The sequence below is a fragment of the Aethalodelphis obliquidens genome, unplaced genomic scaffold (assembly GCF_003676395.1).
Source record: "Aethalodelphis obliquidens isolate GAN/ISIS:26980383/991018 unplaced genomic scaffold, ASM367639v1 scaffold41, whole genome shotgun sequence".
Classification (NCBI taxonomy): Eukaryota; Metazoa; Chordata; class Mammalia; order Artiodactyla; family Delphinidae; genus Aethalodelphis; species Aethalodelphis obliquidens.
The window spans coordinates 8,041,738-8,069,071 of record NW_020837985.1 but is presented as its reverse complement, the minus strand read 5'-3'; the positions used below and the strand labels follow the sequence as shown (position 1 = coordinate 8,069,071).

General features: G+C 39.4%; 1 protein-coding gene across 2 annotated transcripts in view; it reads left to right on the top strand.

Annotated features, from left to right (window-relative positions):
- The window catches only part of ADCY8 (adenylate cyclase 8), a 218,774-nt gene that overhangs the window by 39,665 nt on the left and 151,775 nt on the right, over window positions 1–27,334 (top strand). For both annotated transcript variants that reach the window (XM_027132481.1, XM_027132482.1), the window contains exon 2: window positions 9,868–10,017. In XM_027132481.1, coding sequence (XP_026988282.1) covers window positions 9,868–10,017 — 150 coding nt within the window. The remainder of the gene's footprint in view (window positions 1–9,867; window positions 10,018–27,334) is intronic.

The window sequence follows — 27,334 nt, the reverse complement described above, 5'->3', positions numbered from 1 at the left end:
CCCTGAAGGGTTTCCGCAAAGCATTTTTGAGGTAGGGAGGGGCAATGTTGGGTGTTGCAGACTTCATGGTGCAGGAATCCTTTGTCCACTTAGGTCAGGTCACAATGTTACTGTAAAACTCCAACCAAACAAACAGTTATTTTCTGTTCTGCAACTTTTTATCTCTATATGAATGGAAAAGTGTTACACTCTTAAAGGTCAGAGCCTTGAGAATGGGCTGTCCTGTACATTTCAGGCTATAGGCAACATTCTTACCTCCAAGCAAAAGCAACAGAATACAAAGGTTAAAGTAAATGAAACAGACCTAATATGGGGTCAGCTTTGTTCTTCCCTATAGGCTGATATCCCTACAGGCTGATGCACACATATAAAGGAGGTCAAAAGGTGGTGTTATCTGTGATCTTCAGACCATTTTCATGAACGCGTGATTCCCTATGGCAGCCCATGGACCCACTGCAGTAGACGACTCTGGCAGCTTTCTAGAAATAAAGATTCCCAGGCGGCCTCATCCCTGGATATTTTTATTCAGAAGGTCTGAATAGGGCCCGGGGAAATCTGCATCCTTTTAACTCTCCCAGATGATTGGCCTGTGGAGTCAGAATGATTAATTTTCTGGAGGTCACACTCAACTCCTCTCTTTTATCATCTACACAAAATTTATCAGTGAATCTTGTCTTTACCTTTGAAATATATTCAGGGTCTGACCAGATCTCACCAGCTGCACAGTTGCCACCCAGGTCCAAGCCCACAATCTCTTTCCAACGGTATTTTCCTAAAAACCTTCTAGCTTTTCTCCCTGACTCCATCCTGGCACCCCCTAGAGTCTGTTCTCCTCATAGCCGCCAGTGCATGACCCTTAAAACAGAAGGTGGGGCATGCCTCCCGGTACTCAGGATTCTCCCATGCCTTAAAAGCCAATATTCTTATCATGTGCAAGACCATACACAGTCTGACTGCTTGTTACCTTTCAGGGCTCATCTCCTAAAGGTGCCTGCATCCTCCAGTATCCCTCTCTGCTCCAGCCATGGTGGACTTTGAGTGGGCTTCTTGCTTCTCCTGCCTCAGAGCCTTTGCACTTTCTGTTCTCTCTGCCAGAACTGCTCTTCCCAAATATCCCATGACTCACTCCCTCACTTCCTTCAGGTCTTGTTCAAGTATCTTCTTATCAGAGGGTCCTTCTCTGAACTCCCTGTAAAGGAGCAGCCCCATCCCTACTGTATCACTTTCTATCCTCCTTATGCTGCTATATTTGTCTTCTTAGTATCTATCACACACACCGCCACCATGTGTTAAATAGTCCTTCATTTATTCGTTTATTGCCTGTCTCCCACCACTGGAATGAGAGCTGAACTTTATCTCCTTTGCACGTTGCCAGTTCATAAAACCATACCTGACACATAGAACTTGCTCCATACATCATTTTGAACGGATAAATTATTTAGTAGTGAAGGGTTAGGAAGACTTGTTAATGGCAGTTTACAGATATGTAAGGGTAGAAAAATAAAGCATTGATCGACAAATGTTTCGTAAGCGTCTCACGTTCAGAATCTTAGCTCTGGGGCAGAGGTGGCTTACAGGTGGGGCTTACAGGGGTCTAGAGAGAGTTGTAGGTTGGAGGGATTATATAATAGAACCAATCTGAGGCAGTCATAACAATGTCCCCCCACCCCTTTCATGGAACCACTGATCTGCAGCTGCTATAATGGAATAGCATCTCCTTCATAAAATTTACTTTAAAAAAGCAATAATCACAATTTAGGTATTTTTAGGTATTTATTTGATACTAAAATGCAGCAGTAAAGATATTTGTGAAGTCAATTACTGACTAAGGATCAAGTTCCTACATGAGTGGCTGTTTTTGGACTCTCTTCTCCTCCAACGTCTCCACTTTGCCTCCCCTCAGCTTTTGTTCCCCTGGTTCCTGAGTCTTGAACTCTGCTCTGCTTCTGAGACTCTCAGTCACCTCCTTTGGAATTTGCAGATGCCCTTAGGAAGAAAGAGCTCCAGATGCTAGGCTCACCTGTTTGGGTGTAATTCTTCTCGATCTTGACTCCTTATGTTTTGTTTTTTTGTTGATTTGTTTTGTTTTCTGCCTTGTTAGATCTTCACAAGTAAGTTTGTCTGAGTAACCTATTCCTCCTATTTCAATACACACACGCACGCACACGCACACGCACACTTATGCATGGACATATACATGCAAATATATGTATATATTTATTTCCTTTTATTTTAAGCATTAAGATCACACGGAAATTACAGACTAGTGTTTTAATACAGTTTTAAATATTACAGCTTACTTAACGTATCATAAAGGTTTGCTCACGTCATTAAATATTTTTAATGCAATTTTACATTCCCTTGTATACGCCTCAATTATTCAGCCATTTCCCCTGCTGTTAAAAATATGCAGTTTCTACTTATTTTTAAAAACTTTCATTAATAAAGCTTCAATGAACATCCCTTAACAGAAATTTCAGATCCTGTATTTGATTGTTTCCTTTAGATAGATAACTAGAAGTTGGGTCACTGGGTCAAAAGAAATGAGTAAATTTTGCAACATGTTGCCAGTTTGTTTTCCAGAAATACCTAGGAAAGTCCCTCCACATCAGCAATGTATCAGATTGATTTAAGTGTTTTAAAAAAAACTACTGGGACTTCCCTGGTGGTCCAGTGGTTAAGAATCCGCCTTCCAATGCAGGGAACGCACGTTCGATCCCTGTCCGGGGACTAAGATCCCACATGCAACGGAGCAACTAAGCCTGCGCGCCACAACTACTGAGCCTGCGCGCTCTAAAGTCCACGCACCACAACTAGAGAGCCCAACTAGATAGCAGCCCACGCACTGCAACTACTGAGCCTGTGCACTCTAGAGCCCCTGCGCTACAACCAGAGAATCCCGCGCGCCACAACAAAGAGCCCACGCACTGCAACGAAGACCCAGCGCAGCCAAAAATAAAAATAAATAAATAAATACCTTCAAAGAAAAAACAACGCTACTTACCTTTAATTTGAGCCTCGGCTCAAGCTTTTCTGCTTAAATTAGAGCAATATTCCCTTTTATTTTCTTTTCCCTTTTTGGTAGTCTCATTTCCCACATTTAAGTCTTTATTCCATTGGCATTTATTTTGACATATACTATGAGGGGACTCTAAGCCATTTTTTCCAATAAATGACAAATCAGCCTGTTACTGACAATTATTTTTTCCACTGAATCGTTGAGCTGTCTGGATCATATGCAAACTCGTTATGTTTTCTATTTTATTCCACTAATTCTTCAGTTGAGGTTTTCACTATTGCCACAGAGTTTTAATTATTGTCACATGATGGTATACATTACCTTCTGGCTGTGCAAGGACCCTCTGTAATCGCTTTTGTAAGAATTTCTTTAGTATTCTAATTCATGTATTCTTTCAGATACACTTTTAAGTCATCTTCCAAGTTCCAAAGGAAAATTTCACTTGGGATTTTGATTGTTAATCATGTTAAAGCCATAAAGCAATTTGGGTAGTATTTACATAGTTAATAGCTAGCATCCCTTTACTAGAAATGCTTCCCTCCTTTATCTTTTATAAAGTCGTATGCTTTAGCTCCCACATATTTATTAGTGTTGTCAAGGATATTTTTGGTGTTTTACATTATTATTGCTATTTTAAGATCATTAGTCCATCATATCTTGTAAATAACGATGGAAGCATAGGAAAGCTATTAACCCATTCCTTTACTCATTCAGCAAATATCCAGCACTTATTAGGTGCTCAACAGTTAACAGGCACTGTGCTGAGCACTTAGCCACTGTGCTAGGTACTAGGTGTCAATCAAGGGCTAAAATAAATGTCATCCCTGCATTATTAGAAGTAATAATCCAATGTGACAGATAGGCACCAGACAACCAAGTGTGCAAATAAATATATAATTACAAGTTGTGGTAAGTGCACAGAGTGCCGGGATAAAGAATGGCAGGGAAATCCTACTTTGATATAGTGACCAGGGAGTACCTCTCTGAGGAAACTAATAAAGCCAAGAACAGAAGGATAAGAGGAATCAGCAAGGCAAGAAGTGTGAGGAAGAATGTCCCAGGCAGAAGGAACAGCTTTTGCAATGGACCAGAGAGAGGAAATACTTAGAGGAGGAATAGAAAGTAAACCCGATTGGTTGCAACAAAACAAGTAAGAGGAGAAATGGTATGAAATGAGTTTGAAGATCAAGCAGGCTTTATTGTCATGATGAGAAGTTTGCATTTTTCTCTTTTCTAACAGTACATTTATCAATCTATTTATTTAAAAATCTATGTATTGGAATAGGTACCACACTTACGTGTAAAACTATAAACGGTAGAGATGATAAATTTAGGCTTCAGTTTCTGTCTCCAGAATTATCCAGTACCTTAAGGAAAGAGTCTATGCATAGAAAAAGGATAGGAAGTATTAGTCCTTTATTTTTTTCCCCCACTTAATAGTATATATTGGAATGTTCTGTGTTAGTATACAGAAAATTCCCATGTTTGTATCTACATACATATTCAGTTGTATGGCTTTATAATTTAACCAGTCCTCTATTTATGGCCGTCTAGATTCTTTCCAATTGTGTGCTTTTACAAAGAATGCTGGGATAGCCTTTGATCTTTGCACCTGGAGCTCCACCAAAATGGAGTTACTGAGCTGATGAGTATGAATTGATGAGTGTCAATTTTGATATATATTGCCAAACTCACGCATTCACCAAATAGGTATAAGAGTGACTATTTCCCCTGCAGCCTAGCCAGAGTAATGTGTTATCAAATTGTTTATCTTTGACAATTTGACGGGTAAAAAGTGGAGTCATGTGCTGTCTCATATATTCACAAACAACGTATTACTTTAGTTTACTTGTTTTTGAACTTATTGTCATTAGGATCACACTTTTTTCAATATTGTTTTCTCTTCTTATCTATTTTGATTCATACAATAATTTATTGTCACCGCTGAGGAGTATTTAATTATTTCAATACATCCTAAAATATCCATTCTACTATTGGTGGACATTCAGATTATTTCCAGTTTCAAGCCCTTGTAGAAAATGCTGTTCTTAACATTCTTGGGCATATTTGCAAAGATGGCTCTGGGTATGGAGGGGGAACGTGCAGTTTAGCAATGTACAAATTAAACATTGTGCAGAGTCTAAGTAGCAGTGCCAATTCACATTGCCAACAGCATCCTTGCTGATTTGATAACACCCTACTATTTTTTTTTTCTTTCTGGAGCCAACCAGGTAGATGTGGAATGGGTATGGATTTTAACTTAGAGTTCCTAGATTGTTACACTTATTTTCATATTGATAGTCTCTTGTCTTGGAAATACCTGCTTATTTTTTGCCCTGTATTCTATCGGATTGTTTTTATTTTTTATAGATTTATACAAATTCTTCATATGAGCTGAAAATTAATTTTTGCTAGTTATAAATGTTGCAAATATCTCTTCTTATAGTTTTTTCCATTTTATTTATGTTGTCTTTCAATGAATAGAAATGCTTAATTTTATCAAATGTATTCATCTATTTTTATGGTTTGTATTCTTTGCGTTTTATTTTAAAAATCCATTACAGTAGTAAAAGTATTCTCCTAGATTGTCTTCTAAGATTTCATATTTGTTCCTTTCATAGTTAAGACTTTAATCCACCTGCAGTGTATTTCTCTGTATTGGATTAGGCAGGGATTTACTTTTACTTTGTTTCCCAAGTGAATAACAAACTGTTCTAACACCCTTTGTTCACAAGTCCCTCTTTTCTCCTTATAACTACAAAGCACGATTATCAAATTTGTGTGTTTATGTTTCTGGGCTCTCTATTCACATCCACTGGTCAATTTGTGTATCCCCGTGTAAATACCATGAGGTCTTAATCACTGCAATGTTATAACAAGTCTGTTACCTGGTACTGCAAGTCTCCCATTTTGTTCTTCTTTAAGAATATCTTAGTATTCTTTTTTTTCTAAACATTTGTATTGGAGTATAATTGCTTTACATTGTTGTGTTAGTTTCTGCTGTATAATGAAGTGAATCAGTTATACGTATACATATAATCCCCATAAGAATATCTTATGTATTCTTGACTCTTTGATCTTCTATACAAATTTTAGAATCATCTTGAATTCCACTGGGGGTAAAAATACCTACCAAGTTTTGAAATCTTTACTATAGCAATTCTTTCATCTTACAGCATAACATGGTGTACAACCCTCCATCTGGGTCTTATTTGATTATTTTAAATTCAATTTCATTATTTTCTCTGTTAAATTAATTTTCTATCTGTTTATCATGGTTGCATTAGAAATGCAATTAGCGTTTTAATTTGACTTTATATCCAACATCTTTGTTAAATTCTTATTAATCCTAGTAATTTTTCTGTAGAGACTTTCAGATATTCCACATAGATAATTATCTGCAAAAATGAAAGTGTATTTCTTCCTTTCCAAGTTTTATCACCTTTATTTTGTTTCTGTTTTTGTCTTACTGAGATCGCTGGAATTTGAGAATGATGTTGAATACATTTGGAGATAACTATCATCCTGGCCTTTAAGCAAATGTTTTTAACCTTTTATCATTGAGTAAGTTGTTCATTTTAGGTGTTTTTGTCTTTGTTTCTGTAGATATTCTACATAGTGATTAAGAAAGTTTACTCCTAATCGCCACATTTTTTTAAATGAAAGAATATTGAATTTCATCAATGCTGTTTCATCTCAGTGGGATGATTATATGGTTTTTTTTAAAGCTGTAAATGTGGTGAATTGCATTAGTTGACTGGATAATGTTAAACTATCCTCAGATTCCTGGGATAAATTTAATGTAGTCAAACTGAATTATTTTTTCTATGTATTGATGGATTTGATTTAGTAATATTATGTGTAGGAATTTTCTTTCATGTTCATGAGTGAGATTTATCTGTTAATTACCTTTGTGCACCAACTTTATTGGTTATGGTAGCAGGATGCTGCTAGCCTTATAACCTGAGTTGGAGAATATTCCCTATTTTCCTACTCTCTGGACGAGATTATGAAATATTTAAGTTATTTCTTCAACATGTGTTTGTAGAATGCTTTGATGAAGCCATCTGGGCCTGTTGCTTTCCTTGTGGAAAGATATTTGATTATGACTGCATTTATTTAATTTTTCTCTTGTCTTCTTGAGTCAGTTTTGATAAAGATATATTTTAAGAAATATGTAATTCCATTTATGATTTTCATTAGCATTGAACTTCATAATATATTTTTATTATCTATTAATTTCTGCCATATATTTAAATTCTAATTTTCTATTCTTAATATTGCTTGTTTGAACCTTTTCCCTTTTTTTCTTTATTAAGCTTGTAAGAAGTGCTACTGTTTTATTAGTCCTTTCAGAAAAAAGACTTTTGACTTTATTGAACCTCTGTATTTTATATTTGGTTTTTATTTCATTAATTTCGGCTCCTTTCTTATTTTTTTCCTTTTACATACTTTGGATTTATCTGTTTTTTGGGTTTTGCTAAACCTTTAAGTTGAATGGCTAGCACATTCATTTTCAGCCTTTCTTTTTCTTTCTTTAAAAATTTTTATTAGAGTATAGTTGATTTACAATGTTTTGTTGGTTTCAGGTGTACAGCAAACTGAATCAGTTATATATATACTTTTCTTTTTCTAATGAAGCATTTATTATTATATATTCCTTGGTGAGGACTACTAAGTTTTTTTCAGTAGTATTTTCATTATTCTTTAGCTATACATATTTTCCATTATGATATATTTTTAGATCCATGAGTTATTTAGAAGTATTTTAAATTTCTAAACACATGGTATTCTTTTAGTTATCTTTTAAATTGCTTTGTAACTTGATTTTATTGTAGTCATGGACTGTGGTTACATGATACTAGTTCTTTGAAATTTGCTGAGGCTAAGCTAACTTCAGGTCCTATCATAAAATCTTATTTTACAAATATTCAATATGTGCCTAAAAAAGAATTTGTACTATTAAACTTGCATACCATGTTCCATTTCAAGGTTGTTAATTGTATGAGCTTTTCAAGTTGTTTCTATCTTTGTTGACTTTTTAAAAATCTTTATTAACTGCTGAAAATTGTGTTAAAATAGACCATTATAATTGTAGATTTATAAATAATTCCATAGATTTATATCTTACTTTGTATTGGGTGTTTTGAGGCTATATTGTTAAATGTGTCCAAGTTCATACTTCTTATATCTTCCTGAGGAATTAAAACTTTTATACTTACATAGTGACCCTATTTATCTCTAATGATTTTCCTTAAATTCTCTTTAATATGTATTTACACAGCAAAACCAGCTTTATTTTGTTTTGATTTGCAAACTTTTTATATCATTATGTTTTAGCGATGCATTTCTTTTATCTAACTGAAAATCATTATCATAACTGGAGAGTATGTCCCTTATATATAACATTTTACTCTGACTGCTCTTCATATTGTCTTTGGTTTGTTGATATAGCTTCAAGCTTATTGACTCTTTTTTCTGTCATCTAAATTCTGCTGTTAATATCATTCAGTAAAATTTTAATTTCAGGTATTGTGTTTTTCAGTTCTAGAATTTCCATTTTGTGTGTGTGGTTTCTATTTCTCTGCTGATATTTCCTATCTTTGCACTAATTACTAGCATATTTACCCTTATATCATTGAGCAAAGTTGTAAGAGCTACTATGATTTTTGTTTGCTACTTCCAACACCCAGGTCAGATCAGAACAGGTCTATGTGATTATCTTTTCCCTTGAGAAGGGGTCACATTTTTCTGTATATGCCCATGCCACGTAATTTCATGTTATGTTCAGGACATTGTGGATGTTATGTGGTTAAGACTCTGGATTCTCTTACATTCTTCTGGAAACTGTGATTTTTGTTTTGCTGTGCTGTGTTTTAGAAAGTGGTTAACTTGGTTGGCATCAAATGACAATCTTTGTCTTTTGAAATGCAGTTCAAATCTCAGTTCAATTCTTTTATCATCAACTCAATCCTTTGCTGTCTGCCCTGTGCATATGTGGTTCAGGGAAGAGTTTATATAGGAATTTAAGGTTCCCCCTCATTGGTTCTCTTCTTCGGGGGCTTTTCCTCTCACTTTTCAGCAGCCATAGTTGTTCTGAACTCTGTTCTTTGCTTCTTCAGGCCACCGGGGTTTTCTGTTGGAGTTTTTCTCCCCTACACTATACTGAGTGTTACCTGCCCACAAGCTAAAGCCATAAAAAGCAAGAAATCCACACTGTGCTGTTTCTTTCTTCCAAGTGTTGACTCCCTTCCAGAATCTGCCTGCTTTTCTTCACTAGAGAGAAGTTTGGAAGGGGGCAAATGTGAAAGTACAACGTTTAATTTAAGAGTCCAGCCAGGAGATTTTGGAGCCTAGGAGATGGGTAATGGCAATGGAGATGGAAAGCAGTAGACAAATACGACATCTTCTCTTCAGTTAGGAACATCAGGACCTACATGCTACTCAAGAAGAACTGGGTACCAAAGTCAACATACAGTAGTACCATTCAGCTAACGCCTTTCCTGTTTTTTATTCATCTCTTTCTCTTCTTCTCACCTGGTTCCCCAACCCCTTAAGAAGAGGAAGAGAGAAGAAGCTGCCCTATGTTACTTGAGGTTTCCAATCCGAGTTCAAATTCAGACGTGGAGCGAGAGAAGCTTTAAATTGGATAGAGTGGTTGAGGGAGGTCTGAGGAGATGAGTTGACCCCAAGACCTGAATGAAGGTTCTACTAACCTGCTACTTAACATTTGGATTACTACCTTAAGATTTAGATTGGAAATTTTTATTTATTTACTTTTTCTCTTTGCCTGCAAACAGCTCTTGTTTTAACCACCTGACCAGGCTATGTCTGTATTTCTGTTTTAGGTTGTGGCCCAGGCAGTGTTATTCATGTGTATGAACACGGCTGGAATCTTTATCAGTTACCTGTCAGACCGGGCCCAGCGCCAAGCCTTCCTGGAGACACGGAGGTGTGTGGAAGCCAGGCTGCGCCTAGAGACGGAAAACCAAAGACAGGTACCAACTGGAAGGGCCATATGCCCTGGTTGTCACCTAGCCAGTCTCTGAATTACGTGGAGCTTTTTTCTCCCCAGACACATCCTGACTTGCAAGTGTTCTTTCAGAGTTTCTGTCATGGGATTCCAGAGTCTAAAATATTGGGTTGGCCAAAAAGTTTGTTCGGGTTTTTCCATACGTCTTATGGAAATAGTTCTGTTAGACTCACGGGTCAAAGTGAGTTAGGTTTATTCACCACTCTCAATTCATTGTTCCCCACAAGAAATAAAATGATTCTAGACATAAAGTGATTTTCTGACGCTTTTCGCTGACATCTGTGTTTGTGGACAAGGCCACGGTTTCTGAAAACCATTAGCATTCTCATCTTTGACTCTCCTTTTTTCAAACTATAAATTGCTGTTTCAAATAAATTTTTTACCACATAGCAATTCAAATTATAGGAAGCTCAGAGGAAAATCTTTTACATGTGTAGTTCCTAATACTTCATCCTGATTTTCAGAAGACATCATTGAACACAATAAATTTTATGGAACATGATACCAATCCCAGGATAGGGGATGCAGAAAAGAAAGCAAGTTGGTTCAAGGTGGAGACCATGAGTTTTAGTTGGAGGAGGTTAAGATAAAGGAGTTTCTTGGACATCCTGACTGGGTGGATGTTATAAGGTTTTACAAAATAGCTTTGGCCTCAAATGATATGTTTCCCCAAAATAAAATTAGCTTTCAAAAAAATAAAGATTTGCTCCTATTAAAATTATTCATATATTTACAATTAATGCATATCTTTGCCTCTGAAAGTAATGTTCAAATAGGAGTAACAGGAATGTGTTAAAATTGGTTATAGGATGAGCATATTTTATGTTCAACATGTCTATATGCTCATGGGAATCCTATGCTCAATAGATTTATTAGTTCTACCGTACCAGGCTCTTTTTTAAAGTTACGTCTATGGACATATGGTTGTTATTTTAAGCTTTATGCCGTAATGGTTTGAGACATTATAAAGAAATTAGCTTCAAAAAGTGCAACATTTTTTTTCATTTTAACCTGATCGAATCATCAGTAAAACGTGGATCTTTAAAATGAGCAAAGCCAGGTCTGTGTGATAATGAAGGAGGTGGACAGGTAGGATGCAACCTGACAAAACTCAACTCCCACTGCCTTATGTTATTGCCAGGGGCACAGAGGAAACTACTGAATTTCCAGAACCTACATGGATTTCATAGGATTCAGAATTAGGACGTTTCTAAGTTGAAGCCTAAAACGATTATGGAACCTCCTAATAGATTTATTGTAGTTGCCCTGAACATCACTATAAAATAATTTAGAAAAATAACTTTAAGAAAGAAATCACCTTGTACAATAAACATCTCCCAGCATCTTCCAGGTTATATATACATATACATTGTGTTCTTCTGCAAAACAGAGCAGTTGCCACTGGCATGTCACTCTTTCCATGGGATCTATGCCAATTCAGACAGTGCTGCTGTATTAATAATTCATCAACTGTTCTTGATGCTCTGTCACAACCAGAACTGCAGTTGTGGATAAGCTGTCTGGGAAACTCAGTCTTTTATTTAATGTATATGAAATATTGGAGACGCTGAAAATGATTGCCTTATCATACCCATAAGGCTTTTCTTCTTTTCCCATTCTCCAAGTTCAGTGTCTCAGAGTCACTATGATGTAGTAATCTAACACAGTGAAGGGAGCTTCCTCCATCCTCCCTAATCTTTATTTTTTTTTAAGTTGATGGAAGGAAGAAGAAAGTAACACACAGAGGTGAGAACAAGTGACAACTCGAATGTGGTGAAAAGTTCGCTAGAATTCGTTCCGCAGCCGTATTACCTCCTAGTTGGCCACCTAAACCACTTAACTGTCAGTCCTAGGTTCCTCGTCCATACTTGGGACAATATCTTTTATTTCAGCATTGTGTTTGCCTCAAATAAGGTGACATATATAAAGCAATACAAAACTATCAATCAGCCTCATTTTTTTAATAGATGAAATACAAGAAGAGGCTCTTTTGGTGGAAGGTTCTTTGCTCTGAGGATTAAGTAGAATACGCTTTTGGTTTGTTATAGCCCTGTGTGTACAATTCTGATAAAGTATTTGTGGTCTATTGGCCACCCTCTTTCCCTCCCGGGCTAGTATGTAAGCTAGCTGGCTCTGTATCATTCAGTGCTAAAATTACTTTCCATTGATATTGATCTCTGATTCAGGTTTCCATTATCCCTGAGAACTTCCTCAGTGGTAGATGGGCGGAGAAGGCACAGGCTTTCAAATGAGACTGCCCAGGATTTGAAATCTTTCCTTAGTTGCTTACTATCCTAGTGAACGTGAGCAAGCTCTGAGTCTTAGCTGTTCCACCTGTAGCATGGGGATAATAATACCCTTCCTGAAGAGGCTCCTTAATGGTTAAAAGTATTGTGTGCAGAGCCCTTGCAGCTCAGTGGAGTTTTTACTAGCGTGATGGTGTATGATTAATATGAATCAGCCAGCATAGCTCAATCCCAAGGGGACTTGTTTGAGCACATGTTACGGATTGGCTCGTCTCAGGTGAAACCCCGCTTGAAAGTTATTCACACAGAAGGAAATCAGGACGGTGGTTCTCCTCGGGTGTACGGTGATCAGAACTCAGCATTAGGCTCTCGATATTTTAAATGTCAGTCACACATCCAACCCCATTGACATTTTCAGAGCTAATTATAATACCGCAACTGTTAGAAATTCTATAGCATGTGAAGGAAAACATGGCAAGTGCCTAAGTGACAGCAGATCCTTTTTCCTTAGGAAATTATCTCAAGGGTGACTAAACTGCATTTTGTTTTTGCACTTGCATACAGAACCAAGAGGTCTTATTCTACAGAAATGTTCAAGTTTTGTAGGATTTTTTTTCAAGAACTGGCTTTCTCTTGTGGTAGAATACAAAGGAAATATTTAAGTGACTTAATAGGTTCATCAATGAATTAATTCATTTATTGAGGATCTGTTATGTGCCATGAACTTTGCTGGACCCTGGGACTATAATGGTGACTAGCAATCAATTCCTGGTCTTACACAGTTTATGGACAGAGATGGACAACTACACAGACACCTATCTGGTGTTTGGGTTCTACCTAAACGGAAGGTTGATAGAAGGTTAGCTAAAAGAAATGATGCCTGAGTTGACTTGTGAATAGGATTTAAAACTCAGTAGAGAAGCAGTAAAGAGTATGGCATGAAGGTCTCACACAACACATATAAACATCTTGAAGGAAGAGAGAACACTGTCAGGGTACTTACAAGCACTCCCATGATCATTCATTTATTTATTCATCCACCCATTCATGGTGGAATTACAGAGACAAGTAACACTCAGTCTCTCCTCTGGATTGGATGAATAGAATTTTAATTATTGGAAGAGAAGGAAGAAAGAATTAGCAAAGGTACTGATGACAAGGTATATATGATCTGATGAAGGCTGGCAACATTGGGAAGCAGGTTTCCTCTGATACCTCGCAGCAAAGTTGTGTACTTTCTTGAGTACACTGCACTTTTCCACTCAGGGAAGATATCTACTTACTGAGTGTTAACCTGTGCAGTAGGCATTGTTCAATGTGCTCTGTATGTCAAAATGAACAAAATCTGTTACAGATCTCTCTTACAGCATGCCACACTGGATCCGAATCACTGCATGCCTGTTTGTTAGGATAAACTGTCCCTTAAGAGTGACCTATGGTAGCAGTTTCTGAAAACCAGTGAGGAATAAATGGTTCTGAAATGACTGAGATTGTCAATATTTAATAATAATGTTTAATAATGGTTACTAATCATTTTTCCAAAGAAAAATTGCCAAGCAATAGCTAAAGGATAAGTGGCACATGAGCCATGCTTCCTTTTGCTTGGTGGGTCCCACACCATGATGAGATACTTGAAGTCCTGAGAATCAGGCTTTTTCCTTGGATAACCTGAAGTTGCAGGCATTGTTCTTAAGGTCGAGAGCAAGCAGACAGGAGGAACCAGCAAATGCTAAAACTCTTTGCTCAAGGTCTCTTCTAAACTAGGTTTTTTAACAAAGTTCCTTGAAGGTGACTCTCAACTTTACCATAACCCTGTTCCCTCCCATAACACCTGGCACAATACCAGGAAGAAACTACTGAATGGGCCCAAATGTTGACATTTTTAATTTAGATGATCGGCTTCAAGAAGTTGAGCACATGTTGGCTCTTTTTTTCTGGGAGGCAAGGACTTGGTCTTTTTCTTTTTTTTTTTTTAACAATTTTGTCATCAGTTGCAACTAGCACAGAGCATACTAAGCATCCCTTACCTGTCTGGTCTCTTGGTCTCCATCCCCAAAGCCTGGTCTGGTTCAGAACCAGTACACCGTAGGTGTCAAAAGCAAAACCTTCAATGTCTGGAAGATCTGGCTTCCAGTCCTACTTCCTGTGCTTCCTGGCTGTAGGGACTTAGGCAAACTACTCTCCTCTAAAGACCTTGATTTTGTGGGCGTAAGATGATCATAATGGTCCTACCTTCCTCCAAGGCTGTGGTGAGATTAAGGATGAACTGTTCTCAGCCCAAGGCGGAGGATATGCTCAAGGCATATTAGAGAGGATGCTGTGATGACAATGACATTGATGTCACTCCTCTCTGCGGGAAAACCCTTCAATGGTAACATTCCCTCCAAGATAAAATTCAACCCCCCATGCGTGACCCAACAGGTCCTCCAGGATCCACCCCTTTTACTCTCTCCTCACATCCCTTTCCGCCTCCTTGCCACACACATGAAACCAAATGACCAAATCAGCTCCCTGAACTGCTATTTCCCTGCTCTGTGTCATGTGGTTCTTGCAGCCTAGAAAGCCACGTCCCTCTCATTACTTTCAGAGTAATGTCTCTTGCCTGGATATACCGTTCCAGCACCCCTTCCTCAGTGAGGCTTGCTTGTTGAGTTGAAATGTTTTCCTTATACTTCCAACATGCCTTAAAGTTAACTGTATCATAGAACCTGTCATACTTTATAATGTTTACTAGTCTGCATTTCTCTTTTTCCATGGCCAATAAGGACTACTTAAAGGCAGCTCTTCTACATGATTCATCTGATTCTCTGGTATTTATCCAGCACGATGGCTGAAATATAAGATCTTCTGATTAACATTTATTTAACTGAGTTATGTTGAATTCAAATTTTGGCTCCTTTCACCTCCACCTAAACCAGGGTCATGTTGTAATAATTCTTCTGTATAAAAGTAAAGAGACTTGGTACTTCTCTGGTGGTCTAGTGGTTAAGACTCCACACTTCCACTGCAGGGGGTTCCGGGTTGATCCCTGGTCAGGGAACTAAGATCCCACATGCCACATGGCATGGCCAAAAAAAAAAAAATAGTAAAGAGACTTGTGCCCACCGTGATCCCCATTAAAAATTTGGAGGAGGACTCATCTAATTCAGGAGAGCCTTGGACAGGCTGAGAACATGTCTTATACAGACCTGTGAAAGGAATTTTCCATCTGGAAGTTACGTCTTACAACATCTCTCTTTGGGGAGTTAGATTCTAATTATTGTAGTTTTTGTAATCCCACCTCTCTTGCAAATGATCCAAATGGCCCATATTTGTTTTAAATATTAAAATGAATTAATAGTTTTTCTTTCATCTTTGAGAATTGCCGAAACCTACTTATGGTAATCATGGCATTTTGAGGTACCTCCGAAGCTCTGAGGGCCCCGGAATAAAGTTTCTGATGATGCCATATGTTGCAACAGCAGGAAGATTATTATTAAATGCAGCAGATGTTTTAGCTGTATTAAAGCAATTTTGTTTAACTTAAACATCTTTGTCAGACAATATTGGTGTAAGCTAATGGTTTGCACAATAGATTGGGTGAGAAAGTTGGGTTTCTTACAGAGTTTTGAGTTGGTTGTTTGAATGCATGTTGGTGCCCAATAGCATCTAGGGAAGTGTTTTTTCAAGCTCTAGATAACTGTTACCTAGTAAGGCAGAGCCTTGACATTCATTCATTCAAGGAAGAATCAAAGTTGACCTGGAATTTGCAGAACCTCAGAATGTTTGTTTTTTCTGCTCCAGTTAGATAGGTCTTTTCATTATGCGCCAGAAAAACCTTTTTGTGCTATTCTCCTCTTACATTTAAGACCACCCATGTGCCAGGAACAAGACCATCATGTTCATCCTTATCTGATATTAATATATTTCATATTAACTATTCTCTAGTTTATAGTGGAACATTCTCAGTTTCCTGAATATTCTTCTTATCTTACTACACTCGTGCCTTTGCTTATGCTTTTCCCCTACCCTGGTATAAATTCCTTTCATCCCTAAACCTTATCCACGCTTCAAAACTCAGCTGAAAGTTCACCTCCTCCACCAAGACCCTCTCTCTTCCACCTAGCTGTGACCTCCTTGAGTGTTTCACTTGTATATTTCTTTGGGGAATTAATCTCCTTCTACATTCTGCTATGCTCTTGCTGTATTTTTCCTTCTACACTGTAAACTCTTTGAGGATTGGATACATGTTTCATTTGTGCTCTTCACAATAACTGTGGATCCAAGAGGGGGAAAACTCAAGCTAGGAAGAAAAGCAGAGACAATCAACATTTAATGGGTGCTATAATTGTGTTTGCTAAATGTCCGTTCACTCAAAAATAGATGTGAATAAATAGATTTGGGAAACACTCTCCTCCCATGATGTGATTGTTGGGTCCTTGTCCTCCAACCCAGGACTCTGATCTTTCCTTGACAATTAACAACGTTAACTTCCTCCATCTACCAGTCCAAGTTCACTTGTCTCTTATTCCTTTACATAGATGACTTCAGCCTAGGTAGAGTTCCGCCTAAGCAACATTTTAAAAGCTATATTTTGCCTGGAGGCATCTTCTCGATCATCTTACTCCTTGAAAGCTTCTCTGCCTCTGTGCGCCACTTCTTTCGTAGTTTCGTTTCTTTTCTTTCAGGTGTGTTGGGGAGAAAAAGTAAAGTGTTCTTCCAATCACCATCCTCAGCCAATATATAATACTCCACAACTGTACTGTCCAATAGAATTTCCTGTGATGACTGGAAATATTCTGTATCTTTGTTTTCCAAATACCATTAACCACATATAACTATTTAGCAGCACATGAAATATAGTCAGTGTGACTGAGGAGTTGGTTTTTTATTTTAATTCTTTTAAATTAAAGAACCATTAACTAGCCATTTTATCTCTTGTTTCTCTTTTGGGGATTTATCATGACTTCAACCATCACTTCTGGATGGTTCCATGTCAGTATCTCTAACACCATGTTATTTTCTGAGCTCCAGATGCCCAGCATCAACATCCTGCCGGACAGCTTCAGCTGCATCTCCCACAGGTACCACTGGCTCAGCCTGTCCTTGATTCTCTCATCCCCCCAAAATGCATTTTCTTTCTAATAGCACTTCCTTGTACCTGATTCACCCACATCAACTGTGGTACCAGTTCCTGTTGATGCCATAATTCCCTGTATTTACTAACTGTCCCTATATTTCTTTTTCTAACACTATTTAAGTCCTCCCACAGAATAGCTTCCTAACTGGCGCTAACCAGTTTCTAACCAGTGTGAACTGCTCTAACCACCTGGAGTCACTCCACCCTAAAATGATTCTGGAAAAAGAAGCTGTATTTCGCTTCTTCCCATTTTCTTTCTGATCTGTGACATGGGAGACTCTACACATATGTGAGACCTCATGAGAATGTATGGAGCACGAGCTCCTGTTTTCTCTGCATCTATACTTGTCCCTCTCCATCTCACAGAGAGTAAGAATCCCGTGTAATGTATTCGTGTCCAGGCCTTATGTGGGGTAAGAATGCGGATCCTCCTCTCTCCACCGGGAGCCTGCCCACGGAGGCTGCTTTCCTCCCCATAGGGAACCCACTGATTCAGTGAGCCCTACAGTGGCCCAGATGCTCCGTCTCTGGCTGAGGAGCTGTAGGTAGTACAAAAAGAAGGCCTAGGACCCACACTGTTCACTCACTTTGCAGCCACGGCCCCCATCTTTTTTTTTTTTTTTTTTTGCGGTACGCGGGCCTCTCACTACTGTGGCCTCTCCCGTTGCGGAGCACAGACTCCGGATGCACAGGCTCAGCGGCCATGGCTCACGGGCCCAGCCGCTCCGCGGCATGTGGGATCTTCCCGGACCGGGGCACGAATCCGCGTCCCCTGCATCGGCGCCACCAGGGAAGCCCGGTCCCCATCTTTTTTGCTAGTAATAAAGTGTCTTGATTCCTGTCTGCCTCTTGTATCTGTTTCTCAGCAGGTTCATTTGAGAGGTGAGGGATGAAACTCACTCACATCTCAAAACCCCAACAGAGTGTAATGCCTGTCAGGATCATCTTCTTGTGCCCAATTTTGATTATAGAAGATTTCACACTAAAGCCCCCCACGGATTGCTACCGCCTGTAGACTCAAAACCAATCTCGTTTGCGCTGTATCACAACCCATCCACTACTTGGCTCCTGCCTGACTTTTCAATCGTGTCACTTGCTACCACTGTCCTTGTACTGTTACTCTCCATCCAACCCAGTAAGCATGCCGCACACTTCTGTGCCTTTGATTTCTTGCCCTCCAGGTCCAGGCTGTATCCTTCTCTGCCTTTCTCTGCCTCAGGAAGCTAACCTTTGTGGATGCGTCTGCTGGCTCGCTACCTCTAACTGCTCGTCGGGTTTGGACAAGGAGAGGCACTGGCTGGAGACTTGAGGGTGGGAAGGCGAAGAGGCCATGGATTTATCTCCTCACTGTCTACCTGGCTGGATGGTGCACTAACAGTGCTTCCATCTCTCTACCAAAGGCCACAGTTTCTCTCAGGCAGCCAGTTCCTAAGGCTACAGGTTTTTCCAGGTTCCAGGAGTGTTTGTAGCTCTACTCTTCCTAGTTTTGGGGTGCTTGAGCACCCATTCTTGGGTTCCTTAACTCCGTATTGAACTCTTTCATTACACGTTTTGAGGTACCAACTGCATCCCTCCACGATTACCTGCTCCTACTGTTCCCTTTGCATGAGATGCCCATCTCCTTCCATCTGTATTTGTGAGACAGTTTAGCAGAACAGAAAGACAAGGAATCAGAAAAACTCTGCTCCGTCCAATCTAGTAGCCACCAGCCACGTGTGCATACTGAGCCCCTGAAATGTGCCTAGTCTAAATTGAGATGTGCTGGGAGCATAAAATACACACCAGATTTTGCAGACAATGCCAAGAAAAAAAAAGGAATGCAAATTATCTCATTGATAACTTTTTACATATTGGTTACATGCTGATTACACATGGAAATGATATATTTGGGGTATACAAGATTAAATAGAATATACCATTGACATGAATTTCAACTGTTTCTTTTTCCTTTTTTATGTGTGCACCGGCTCATATTCTATTTCTACTGGACAGTGCCAGCTTAGATGCTCATCCCATGTCAATTTCCAACTTGCTCTTGTGACTTTGAACAACTTGTCGAAACCCTTTGTGCATGTTTCCTCATCTCTCAATTAGACATGATAATGCATACCCGAACCCACGGGGGCATTCTGAGAGACAAATAACTTATGTTATTTGCCTGAAAAAGTGTTATTTCAAAGAACTCCACAAATGTTAGGGCTATTTCTTTGAAAATCTCGCCAACACCCCAAACCGATGCTGAGACGTCCTCCCTTTCGAAAGCCTCCTCTGCTGTTTCCAGTCATGAACTACTTCTTTTTCCTTGGCACTTAGATATTTTTACTTAACACGGGTTCTTACCACGCCGCCTAGTGTTGCAGTTAGCACCGTGATCCCCTCTGTCAGTAAGACTTTGAACAGTGAGCAGACACACAGTGCTAATGGCCGTTGAGCCTCCTGGCAGCTGACTTCACGCAAAGGATTTGTGTTTACCCCCTTGCAACTCTTGCAACCCTCTGGCTGCCTAGTTCTTTGCAATCTTTCTAGCACATGATTTGCATCTTCTGGCATGGCAGGAAGAGTGAAAGCTTTGCAGAAGAACAAACCTGGATTTGATCGCTAGTTACTCCACGTCTGGGTGACCTTGGGTGCACAACTTAAACTCTCTGAACGTTGGATCCTTCATCTGTCAAAAATGATAATCTCTCAAGGTTACTGTGAGGAAATCAAGCAATATAGATGAGAGCTGGGCATTATAGTTGGTCCTTGAACTGTTGGACCACCTGGGCCACAGCCTGAGTTTTAAAACAGAACATCCTCCGATTCTAGTAACTATAGTTTTTCTTCTTGCTATTTGTGTTCTTATATCTGGCATCCCCGTGCAGTACTAATTTAAAACACTCTCCTTGATCCCAAGAGAGGCCATCATTATGCACTCATTTGCATACTATTAACATTTACAGAGGCAGTTCAGATAGAAGAACTCAATCACCATCATGGCTCTCAACACCTTTGATCCAGCCGGGAGAAGCTGAAGAGCAGCTGATTAGCCATGTGGGGACCTTTTATCTCATAAATCCTTCTGGGGAATTTTGACTAAAGAAATTGGAATTGGACACTTAACACAACCTAATAACTTTAATGCTGAAGGGAAGGTATGATTTGTAGCCTGGAGATAGTTGAAGGCACATTTCAAAAATGGTAGTAGAATAAACGAGGAGAAAATAAAATATGTATTTTTTAAAAATAATCCATGCTTAAAATATTTTATTTCAGCTGGATGTGAGTATGGGTCCATTGAAGGGAATTCTATACTCTCTATTTTGCATAAGCCACACTCAAAATGGATTGACCATAAAAGAGGGCAAATAATTTAAAAATACTTTTAGAGCAATCTGAGAGCCATTGTAGAATTTTCTTTGTTTCCCGTCTTTTGCAAATTTCATGCCCACACCTAATTTAAAAGCATTTTTTAAGAAGGAAACTGAGAATTTCTTTAAAGATGATACAAATAGATGGAGAGATATACCATGTTCTTGGATTGGAAGAATCAACATTGTGAAAATGACTATACTACCCAAAGCAATCTACAGATTCAATGCAATCCCCATCAAACTACCACTGGCATTTTTCACAGAACTAGAACAAAAATTTTCACAATTTGTATGGAAACACAAAAGACCCCGAATAGCCAAAGCAATCTTGAGAAAGAAAAACGGAGCTGGAGGAATCAGGCTCCCTGACTTCAGACTATACTACAAAGCTACAGTAATCAAGGCAGTATGGTACTGGCAAAAAAACAGAAATATAGATCAACGGAACAGGATAGAAAGCCCAGAGATAAATCCATGCACATATGGTCATCTTATCTTTGATAAAGGAGGCAAGAATATACAGTGGAGAAAAGACAGTCTCTTCAATAAGTGGTGCTGGGAAAACTGGACAGCTACATGTAAAAGAATGAAATTAGAACACTCCCTAACACCATACACAAAAATAAACTCAAAATGGATTAAAGATCTAAATGTAAGGCCGGACACCATCAAACTCTTAGAGGAAAACGTAGGCAGAACACTATGACATAAATCACAGCAAGATCCTTTTTGACCCACCTCCTAGAGTAATGGAAATAAAATAAAAAATAAACAAATGGGACCTAATGAAACTTAAAAGCGTTTGCACAGCAAAGGAAACCATAAACAAGACGAAAAGACAACCCTCAGAATGGGAGAAAATATTTGCAAATGAAGCAACTGACAAAGGATTAATCTCCAAAACATACAAGCAGCTCATGCAGCTCAATATCAAAAAAACAAACAACCCAATCCAAAAATGGGCAGAAGACCTAAACAGAGATTTCTCCAAAGAAGATATACAGATTGCCAACAAGCACATGAAAGAATGCTCAACATCAGTAGTCATTAGAGAAATGCAAATCAAAACTACAATGAGATATCATCTCACACCTGTCAGAATGGCCATCAACAAAAAATCTACAAACAATAAATGCTGGAGAGGGTGTGGAGAAAAGGGAACCCTCTTGCACTGCTGGTGGGAATGTAAATTGATACAGCCACTGTGGAGAACAGTATGGAGGTTCCTTACAAAACTAAAAATAGAACTACCATACGACCCAGCAATCCCACTACTGGGCATATACCCTGAGAAAACCATAATTCAAAAAGAGTCATGTACCACAATGTTCATTGCAGCTCTATGTACAATAGCCAGGACATGGAAGCAACCTAAGTGTCCATTAACAGATGAATGGATAAAGGAGATGTGGCACATATATATAATGGAATATTGCTCAGCCATAAAAAGGAATGAAACTGAGTTATTTGTAGTGAGGTGGATGGACCTAGAGACTGTCATATGGAGTGAAGTAAGTCAGAAAGAGAAAAACAAATACCGTATGCTAACACATATATATGGAATCTAAAAAAGAAGAAAAGAAAAGAAAAGAAAATGGTCAGAAGAACCTAGGGGCAAGATGGGCAAGTTGGATCGTCTTCTTGGCCATCACTCGTATTTTTCTCCACCTTTCTAACCCTACTTCTTGTTCCATTTCTCTCCCGGATTGCGGTAACAGCCCCTTCACTCCCTACATGTTGTTCTCCATGCCACAGCCAGAGTGATCCTTATAAAATCAAAATCTGCTCAGGTCACCTCCATGACTTCTATACTGGATTGAATAGCGCCTGCCCCCCAATTCACGTCCACTCGAACCTCAGAATATGACCTTATTTGGAAGGAGGGCCTTTGCAGATGTAATCAAGTTAGGATGAATTTATACTGGATTAGGAGGAAGCTTAATTCAGTATGACTGGTGTTCTTATAAGACGAAGAGAGGACACACAGAAACACAGAGAGAAGAAACATACAGGGGAAAATACCATGTGAAAACAAAGGCAGAGATTGGCATGAGGCATCCCAGAGACTGCTGGTAACCACCGGAAGCAGGGAGAATGGACAGTTTCTTCTCTACGAGCCCGCACGAAGGAACCAACCTGCTTACACCTTGATTTCAGACTCCTGACCTCCAGAACTTTGAGAGAAGAAATTTCTGCTGTTTTAAGTCATCCAGTTTTGTGGTGACTTTTTCCAGCACTCCTAGGGACTTAATACAAGTTCCCACTGCCTTTAGAATGAAATCCAATTCATTTCTTACCTCTCCACCTAAAACATTAGCTGGATAGAAGTAGCAATAACTAGCCCACATATCGCATTTACTACGTGCTAGATGTTAGACGATACACTTTACGTGTATTACTTTATTTTATTTAATCCTCAGAGCAACCTTATGAGGTGGGTGGTATTCTAACCTCCATTTTATAGATGAGGAAACCAATAAACAGAGAGGTTATGTAATAGCTAGTAAGTTGCAGAGCTAGACCGTCTTGCTCCAGAGCCTGTATACCAACTGTTATGCCATGTGGGTTAATAAAGTCTCCTGGACATGCCACCCTGTTCACAATCTGTGCATCATCATATATCCCTCCCTCCTTTGGGAGGGCTCTTGCCCTCTCTTCCTCACTGGAGACTCTCCAACTAGTTTTGGTCTTAGCAGTAGGGAGAATGCATTGCCTCATGTTACTGAGTATCTAGGGGTAGGTGCACAGATGCCTCACCAGGACTATGGTGTAATCAATGGTAATAAACAGAGAGACTTGGGGAAATCAAATCCGTTTTCTTAAGTAGGGAAAAGTTATAGTGATTCTACCCAGAGAAGCGTCTAGTGGAGGTGCTAGCTTCCAATGAAACCTCCATGAAAGTTTCTCCTGCCAGTGATGGAGTCCAGGAGGCCCAAGAGTAGTGTAGGGTTTGGGGGCAGTTCCCTTTGCTTTTCTCACATGGGATTTTTATGCTCTCCTTTCTTCTCCCAGCTATTCCAAAGGCCCCAGCTTTGCACCTGCCTACTCACCGAGTGCAAGAAACTGATAACCACCGAAGATTATTTTACAAGGGGCACACGCCTCCCAAGCCAGCTTTAGACTCAGAGTTCCATTCCTAACGGGCTTCAGGCACAGCTTGATCCAGGGGCCGTTTAGTACACTTGGCTGATTTCCTTTCACTATTTAGGACTCAACTCAGTCAACAAAATCCAATCAGAATTCCACATTAACCACTTTTTTTCTCAGAGCCCTTTTCAGAGTTTTCATAATAGTAACAAATGTATTGCCAATAGCCAATCAAGTTAGTGCATTATGAAATATAGACCAAGCCCTGAGTTAGGTGCCAGAAATAAAAATAAGATTTTTTTAGATACAATTTTTCAGAATAAACTGGAGTTTGGTAAGTTTGGCACTTTGCAGCTTGACTTGTGTGGCGTGTCTTATATATATGTTGACACTGGGTTGCAAGCATCTTGATCCATGGAGGACTCATACCCGCCCCCCCTCATAATATCTGACTTGGTATTAGACATTCAGAAAGTAACATTGTATGAAATGAATGAAATAATGATTGAGTTAAGGAGCAGTTCCCATGAGGCCCCTTCCCCAAGTAGGAGGGTATTGTTGACAAACATTGAAGAATGCTCTCCCTTCCCCTGTAGTCAGTTGGGTGCTAGCTTCTGCAGAGGTTTACACATCCCACAGGGGGTGTTCCTGTTGAACCCTCCATGCCATCAACTCTTCTTTCTTCATTCCCATTGTCCAGAAGAGTTTGTGGTTTAGCTCTATCGAAGCCACCTCTTTTGTCTATTAATCACCAGGATGTAAATATTTCATCTCTTTTCATCTCTCCAACAGCTCAAAGCATTTCATTTTTCACATCTGTTATCCTGGTATCTCTTTGGAACAGGCAAGAGACAGGTGGTGCCCTGGGCTGACTTCTATCATAATGTCATTAATATTTTATTGCAGTCATTTTCGGTCTCTCTGTCAACTACGCTGCATGCACGGAGAAGGAGAACGCTCCCCTTTTTTAAATTTTAAGACACTGTAATATCAAGCTGGAATGTCTCATCCTCAATAAAGCCCCTCTGTGGAGCAGGTAGAGCAAGATTTAATGCCTGCTTTTATACCTGAAAACTCAGATTCAGAGATATTTATTATTTATTGTATTTATTTTTGGCTGCGTTGGGTCTTAGTTGCGGCATGCGGGCTTCCCTCTAGTTGTGGCGTGTGGGTTTTCTCTCTCTAGTTGTGGCACACGGGTTCCAGGGTACGAGGGCTCTGTAGCTTGTGGCACAGGGTCTCTCTCGTTGAGGCGCCCAAACTCAGTAGCTGCGGCACGTGGGCTTAGTTGCACCACGGCATGTGGGATGTTAGGTCTCCCACCAGGGATCGAACCCGCATCCCCTGCCTTGGAAGGCAGATTATTTACCGCTGGACCACCAGGGAAGTCCTAGATTCAAAGATACTACGTAACTTGCCCAAGATCAGAAAATTAGTAAGCACATGTGGAAAAAAAAAAGACTCAAATTCAGTTCTTCCGAATGTGATTTCCAACATACATATCAATGTCTTTTTAGTGAAAATAGCACGATGCTTAGTCGTGTTACCTGTGTCTGAAAAACGTAGTGAACCTCATGGGAAAGAGCCTTTTAGCACTCTCTAAAAAGACTTTGAAATCCTCAAGCCTTAAGAAGTGCTGAGATTTTCAAGAGGGGCTTCTTAGCAGCAGATTTAGTGCCTAATGTCTTCTGGGCTCACAAATGTGTTCTTTATTCCTCCCATTTGACTAAGTTCCTTTCAGGAGAGCTCAGCATCTTGCCCAAATGTCATATTGCCTTTGGTTTGTCATTTCTTTCCCAAAGAAAACAAAAGTACCTTCCTTTTTATTTCATCATGTTAGATAGAGTTGTTGATGCATCAGACTAGACCCTCAACCAAAGGTTACCATGGGTGTGCTGAGCCTTGGTTAGGGTGAGACGGATGACAGAAGTGTGCATTGCTACATCACGGGCCACTCTGCATTCAAAGAGCTAATTGCTCTATACTATAGAGTGTATTATATGCCAGGTTCTCTGCTAAGCAGTCATCTCGGGAGTGGAGAGGAGTATTTTATTGCTGACATTGTTTAAAACTGCTAATGAGTGGTGATAATAAAAGGCAGAACAACCTTAATCCTGTTATAATTGGGGTTTTTTGGCCATGCTGTGTGGCTTGTGGGATCTTGGTTCCCCAACCAGGGATTGAACTTGGGCCCTCAGCAGTGAAAGCAGGGAGTCATAGCCACTGGACTGCCAGGGAATTGCCCTGTTATAATTATTTTAAATTCTCTACAGACAAGAGACCCCCTTCCTGCCTGCACCCGGTACAGACCACCCCTACTTCCTCCTCTCCACTCCCAGGGTTGAAAAAACATGTCTCACTGGGTCCTGACAATAATCTGATAAGGGAGCTACTGTTATCATCTTACAGATGAAGGAACTGAGGCTTGGAGAGGTTGAGTAACCTGTCTAGGATCACACAGCTAAGTGACAGGATCTGAGTCACAGTCTGTGAAGGAGACACGGCCTCGGTTGGCCCTGTGCACTGGCATCTCCGGGCACAGAGAAGGAATTCAGCAATGACTGAGCAGATGAAAGAATGAGCCAAGAGTGTTGTCTCAAGGTTCCCAATTTGATATATCAGGGAACTACTAAATGAAGGGACCTGAGAAACTCTCAGCTCTTTGAAGAGATTAAGAAAAAGAAAAAAGTCCCCCAAATCTGAATTTTGTGATTCATCCTTTAAATTGCACTCATGGACTATAGACTATGGAGCAGTGCAGGCCACAGTCTATGACTTGACCACTGGGATGAATTAAAATACATCTGATGACTACTGCTATTTAATAAGCACCTACTGTATACCAGGATCTATAAAAGAGGCTTTGTGATTTAATATAAAAAACAATTTCTGAAAGACATGTATTATTATTCCCATTTTGTAGATGAAGAAACTGAAGCACAAAGGAGTTGCTCATGTAAGTTATCATAGTTACAGAACAAATCAGTTGTTGAACTCAGACAGGTTTCAACTCAAGCTTGCCTGATGCCAAAACCCATTAGTCGTTGCATTTCTGAACAGAACCAGAGTCCCGGGGATCTTAGACCACTAACAAGTAGACATGGGTGTTACCCAGACTTTTTTTAACCTCCTTGCTGAATCAGCCAAAAGTGCATGTACAGAGTATTCTTTGTATCTTTTAGGAGACAATTAAACAATAGCTTTTGCATGGCTGTGCTCGCACTTGGCTTTCAGAAACAATAACAGTTCTGGGTGAACATTCCATATAAGCCCTTTAAGATAAAAGTTCAAATGACAAAGTCAGAGTTCGATAAAATTTTTAACTTTTTAATTATTGAAAGTGCGACTGGAGGTTTTTCACCATGTAGCACGATTACCGTTTCACATACTGTCAGCCTTCCATATCCATGGGTTCCACATCCACAGATGCAACCAACCATGGATGGAAAATACTTGCAAGAAAAAATTTCCAGAAAG